Source organism: Durio zibethinus, chromosome 11, assembly GCF_047325235.1.
Source record: "Durio zibethinus cultivar Kanyao isolate XHJ-2024 chromosome 11, ASM4732523v1, whole genome shotgun sequence".
Classification (NCBI taxonomy): domain Eukaryota; kingdom Viridiplantae; phylum Streptophyta; class Magnoliopsida; order Malvales; family Malvaceae; genus Durio; species Durio zibethinus.
Window position 1 is genome coordinate 3,507,333 of NC_143172.1, and position 6,021 is coordinate 3,513,353.

Below are 6,021 nucleotides of genomic sequence, written 5' to 3' on the forward strand. Positions count from 1 at the left end.
CAAAAACCACACATTAAAAATGAAAATATCATACCTTTCGAATGAGCTATGAACATAGGGCGTTGGGAGATTTATTAAGTTGAATCAGTTAAAGGGCAACTCTCCTTTGGCGGGTTATCGTTGAATACAAGAATTAGATCTTGATTTATCGTCTACAAACATAACCTGCCAACAGGAGAGAAGCCCTACAACTAGTTCACTTAGTGATAATTTTCATTGTCTTGTGGCACCAAAAAAATAAATAAATAAAGGTTTAAACTGCGTGCCTAGCTACTAGCTCTTGGTTTTAGATGAAGGGTGTAGCAAGAGATTTATAGGATCTTCTTTAAGAGATATACCAATGGGATAAGTTGTTTAAGACATAGCATATGCCGAGGATATCCTTTGGTGCCTCCTTTCTACGCATTTCATGCAAAGGCTCCTTTTATGTGAAAAAGCCTCTCACAGATGTTTGACAGATTCTTCTATATACTTAGCATGATTTAGACCTGTGAATGTTTTCGATATTTCTCTTTCTTTCTTTCTTTCAGCTGTGTCCATACCCATGCATGGAGGGTGAAGGTAGAAGAGCAAAAGCAGTCAAGAAGAGATGCCTAGCTTTTCTCTGCAGTAGGCGGCAGCAAAACCTGGGCCTAGAGGCCAGTATATCCTTTGTAATATTCTTTTCTGTTTTAAATTGCTCTAAGATTTTTTCTGGACATCGTCAATTTGGAAATCCAAATTCATAACCTTCGGTGACCATGTAACCTTCTTTGTCCAATGAGAATATTTCCGTGGAGAATTTCAAATTATTTGCATTTTCCCCTTTGTCTTCCACCTGAAATAGCTCCCATGCTTCTCTTTTTTCTTCACGGTCCCAAGTCAAAATCATTGTTTCTTTACAAGGATTATATACTAACAGCTGGTAGCGACTAAATATTCTCTGCAATCTGGACAGGGAGAATAACATTTATTTATTTATTTATTGTTTTACGGATGAGGGGTGTCCTTGCATACTGATACATCAAAATCCCAGATAAAACCAGAGAATTTGTCAAAGCAATGTGATTGCTTTTACACAGGGATATTTAGTACTCTGGACCTGTGAATTTTTTATATGATCACTGAGCTTATTTCGTTTTTCATATATGTTCTCTTGCTCTTATACATCTTGATGTACGTTCTATCGATCAGTAAACCAAATTACAACAAGGGAAAACAATTGCACAACAAAAACATACTACTAACATTTCTCAATGTCAGCCATTCATAAATGCGACTATTGACAAATGGTTTAAACCTCACATTCTGGACCACACAAGCGTAATAAGAAGTAAAACTAATCAAAAACACCATTTCTTAATCAAAGTAAGGAAATTAAACCATCATCAATCACGTGGGATCTTAATTGGCTAGTCTTTCACTCAATATCTTCACACCCATGTACCTGCATCACATTGTTAAATTAAAATGTCAATTCAACAACCCACTTAATTCATGCCATAACTGATAATTTTAGCATGCCATTAATTCAAAGAATAATTTTAATGCCTTAAGTTTGAAATGAAGCATCTCATATTTACAAAAGGTTGCAAAGCTGAATATATAGGTCGTAATTAATTACCTTCCAAGCATCATGACAGTGGCCTGAGGATTAGTCCCAGGCGAGTAGTTGAACGTGGATCCATCGATAACCCTTAAAGCATCCACACCAAGTACCTTGTGGTCAAGATCAACAACTTTACCAACCTGGCAGCCTCCATGGTAGTGCCATATGGTCATCACAGTGCCCTTGCAAAACTCTTCCAGTGGCATTGAGGGATTGTAATGTTTAGGCAACAAATTTAGTGGGGCACTTGCTGTCATATTGAGAAGTATTGGCCAAGACAAATAGTCATATCTGAATTTAGAGAAAGACTTTGATTCAATAATTTTCTTTATGGTTTGAATTCCTTGGACACATCTTTGTAGGTCTTGAGGATCCTTGAAATAATTGAATGTAACGGATGGATTGTCGTTTGGATTACGGGTTCGAAGCTCCAAATGGCCTGTTGAAATCGGACCCATAACTTTTTCTAGGATAAATCCACCTCTAAAAGCTGCCTCTTCAAGATTATTCATGTATTCAACAGCTTTGCCTATGGCTTCTTGGGTCCTTTGTTTTGGTGGCACCGTAGATAGCTGACCAATCTGCATAGTGAACAAAAAATAAAAAGAAAAATACTACCAAAATTGTAAATAAAAAAAATGAAAATGAAAAATTGCTCCTCGGGCTAACTGGTTATGGCTAAAAGCATGCCCTGTCGTATATGTTCATTTGTGTAAAAAGGTAACCCTCAAGGCTTTGAGGTCCCAAACTAGGCTTAAATGGAAACGTTATACCTGAGGTGAGAACATCCCATAATCTCTTGGAGAAGAAGCACCACCAGCAAAGTTTTCGCCACTGGCGGCTTCAATGTAGCTTCCAAAATCGGTAATACCAACGACCTGGATAAGTGAAACCTCTACTGGAAGAGGAGATGGGATAAAAACAGCATTCATGGGGTTATCAGACATGCCTTGTCCAACCTGGGGATGGTCTAGCACCAAGGTGATGTTATGGGCCTTGAGATGGGCTGCAGGCCCCACGCCACTTAACATCAGCAGCTGTGGGCTTCCCAATGCTCCAGCGGATATAATTATCTCGTTTTTGGATCCTTCTTTAAGATATGCTTTGTGCTTGGCCCCTGTTGCGTCCCTGAAACTCACTCCATGGGCCTTCGGTCTTCCTTTCCCTATTATTGAAATGGGTTATGAAAACTTCGCTCTGTTAAAGTTTAGAATTTGAGCTATAAAGTAACTACCTTTTATTGCAAACAAGATTTTGTGAACAGAAGCGTGCAAAAGGACAGTGAGCCCACTGGGGTTAGCATAGTCCAATAAATCAGCAGCTGTGTGCCTATTCCCTTGTTGATCGAATATTGTTCCACCAACTTTGGTCCCATAAGTATGGTCGTAAGTGAACCCATTGAATGGCACCACCCCAGCTTCCACCAGACCATCCCTCACGGCTGACTGCCATTGCCCCAATGGTGGCTCAAATGCCACTAATTTCTCCACCCATTGGTATGATTCATTCACTAATTGTCCATCCCAACCCACATGCCTAATAATGAACAATAGCAAAAAAAAAAAAAAAAAAGCTGTGTTTTGAAATCAAATTTCAAGGTTAAATAGAAATTTTAATATTCATGGGCCGTTATTTAGTATTGGGTTTTTTAAACTTGGTCTACAACTCTTATATAAGTGCGTGGTTTTCTTGACTTTTCAGCTATTGTACAACTTGGTACCTGACATATTCAGGGGCAGTGCGTGTGTAAAACCCTGCATTGATACAACTTCCGCCACCCAAAACGCGCGCGCGTGCATTAATAACGCCATCTTCAGAGATGAACCGTTGTGATGGGGACAACCTGGAAATGTCGGAGAGGGCAGCACCGAAGCTGGCCATGCTGGTGATGTTGGAGTTACTATAGGGGGAGCCACCTCGTTCAAGGAGCAAGACGGTGGCATTTTGAGATAAAGTGGCAGCTAAGGGGCATCCGGCCGTCCCACCACCGACAATAATGTAGTCGTAATATGATAAGGTTGGAGCTGATGTTGCATTTTGCATGAAGGAGTAGTTTGGAGCTGTTGGGATATAGACATTGATGTATAGTTTAGGCCTCACGTTAATTTAGGCATGAAAATGATATTATAGTAACACAATATTAGATTTGATAATTTATGGTGAATATGATATAAAAATAATAAAATTTAAAATTTTAATAATAATTATATATGTGTTTAATAAAAAAAAATATTTTTTAAAAATAAAATCATAATACCAAAATAAAAAATAAATTATAAGTATCAAAATTTAAATTTTAAATTTATTAAATAATATTTTATAAATATTATTGTATCTAATTTATTTTTTATTATATGATAAGTTGTATTTATTTTTATTTTTTAAAAAAGTATTTATTTTTACTTAAAACAGCCTACGTGGGCTTGCAAAGAAGATATTCATAATGTTTCTTTTAACTTAAAAGTGCACTAATTCAAGGGAAAAATGGGATGAGAAAAAGACATGAATGTATAATGATGTGTTATAAAATGATGGACCTACTTGGTAGGTGTTGAAACTATAAACATTATACAGAATAAAAGTAGAACTAACAAGCATGGTGTGTGGATTCCAGGGATGCAGATTATTTCTAGTCTTAAAGCCCCAACTGTGGTGGCGGCATTAATATGGCAAAAAGTTTTATTTTAGTAAACAATAAATGAAATGGGTCCATGATGCAATTCACAAATACCACTCTTACATGTTATAAAAATAATAAGTACTTAAAAAATAAGAAAAAATATTAACTCATGCTTAATTAATGATATCGATTAAAGTGATATTTAAAAAAATTATAATTGATATATTGTTTCTTATTATATTTGGTGGAAACAAAAAATTCAAGATAAATTTTAAAATAATATTTAAATTTATCTTTTTAAACTTAGGTCTATAGACACCTGTTAACCCATAAAAAAAAAAAGAAAAATACTTATAATTTGGTTATTAGTATTAATTATGTCCATTAAAATCTATATGATAAGAGTACCATTAATGGCATAATTATAAGAAAGTGTTTTGCTCGAAAACGATCCTTCATTTACTGGACAAAAACACAGCTTACATCATTTCTGAACGCTGAAGCTGTGCAGTGTCTGGAACGTTTTGAAGTAATGAAATAATTGGCTAAAAAATATATAAATATTCTGAACACTGAAAAAAAAATTGCCTGGTTGGCCTCCATTGGAATTGGATTATCTGATATAATAATTGCTTGTTAAAAAAATTAGATTAGGCATGTAATTCCTATTAACATTATTAATTACTACTTATTTAGTATTAGAATGCATAGCCTTGTAATTTGGTGAGGACTAGTTTTACTCTGAAGGGGGTGAACAATAGCTGTAAACCACAAAAACCAAAAAAAAAAAGAAGAACACCTCAGATAAAACCAACCCATGTGCGAATTTCTTGGCTTCCTACAATATGTCGTTGCTTGAGAAATACTATGTATGTATTTGCATTATATTGGCCATAGCCGGAAAAGAAGTAAAAGAATGAAGAAGATTTTAATGAATACCTTTTTCAGAAGCAGAAAAGCCATGAAAGAAGAGAAATCCAGCAAAGGCAGCAGCAACAAGTCTCCACCACCCAAGACTCATTGTCCCAAAATGACAACTGAAAAAGCAAGACTCAGTTAAAAATGATTGAGATATTGCTCAATGTTTACTAACAAAAAAACAAACCTTATATGTATATATAATATATAAAGAAATTTAAAGGCAGCAACAATCTCCAAGGGAGATAGGTTGTGGGAACAAAGATTCTTGCTTGTTTTTATCTGTCATACAAGAGAACCCAAGTTGAAATATATCCAATTATCCACTCTTTCAGGGAACAGCTTCGGGAAATGTTCAAGAAACGCACAAAATGTGATCCCTAGTACCTAATCGAGCAACCCAATTGCAGGACAGCTAAAGTTAATTCTACTACTACTTCTTCTGCCCCTGGAAAAAGAGAAGGCTAGGAAATGAAAACTTGGGGTAAGTTACTCACTGAAGTTGAAGTTGACTGATTTCAAATGTAATTATTCTTCACTTACAGAATTTCTTTGCTAGCTATATATATATATACGTAGACGTTGTATAGACAAAGAAGTGGGGGAAAGGCGGCAGTTGGGTGTTGTTTAATGCACTCAATGGCTGATAGCTGCAAATATCCGGAGGTTTTACTTAAGTTTAAAAAAAAAAAAAAAAACCAATGTCACACATGCTTTTACTTGTATTACACTATTTACTTGCCTTCCTTTTGATGGTTAAGGAAGGGAGTTTTGCTTTGTTTTTTTTTTTTTTAACCGAAAGCGTCTTCAGAGAAAGGTTTAATAATGGTTGTGGTAATAACTAAGTTTATTGTTTATTGAACTATTATAAATTGATAGTTCATAAATAAAAAAT

At 35.4% G+C, this 6,021-nt stretch overlaps 1 protein-coding gene across 2 annotated transcripts; it reads right to left on the reverse strand.

The window, feature by feature from the left end:
• Positions 1-931: 931 nt before the first annotated feature.
• Positions 932-5,733, reverse strand: LOC111290071 (protein HOTHEAD-like). Of its 2 annotated transcripts, none has more exons than XM_022881470.2 (7): positions 5,624-5,733; positions 5,148-5,245; positions 3,309-3,648; positions 2,823-3,124; positions 2,362-2,753; positions 1,604-2,169; positions 932-1,426 (listed from the first exon to the last, which is right to left on the reverse strand). In XM_022881470.2, the coding sequence occupies exons 2-7, from the start codon at positions 5,227-5,229 to the stop codon at positions 1,384-1,386; spliced, it is 1,725 nt and encodes a 574-aa protein (XP_022737205.2). In that variant the 5' UTR covers positions 5,230-5,245; positions 5,624-5,733; the 3' UTR covers positions 932-1,383. The 2 variants fall into 2 exon arrangements, with proteins under 2 accessions (XP_022737205.2, XP_089623862.1); XM_089767736.1 differs by lacking the exon at positions 5,624-5,733 and adding an exon at positions 5,514-5,539 and having other exon boundaries at positions 1,095-1,426.
• Between the last annotated feature and the right edge of the window lie 288 nt (positions 5,734-6,021).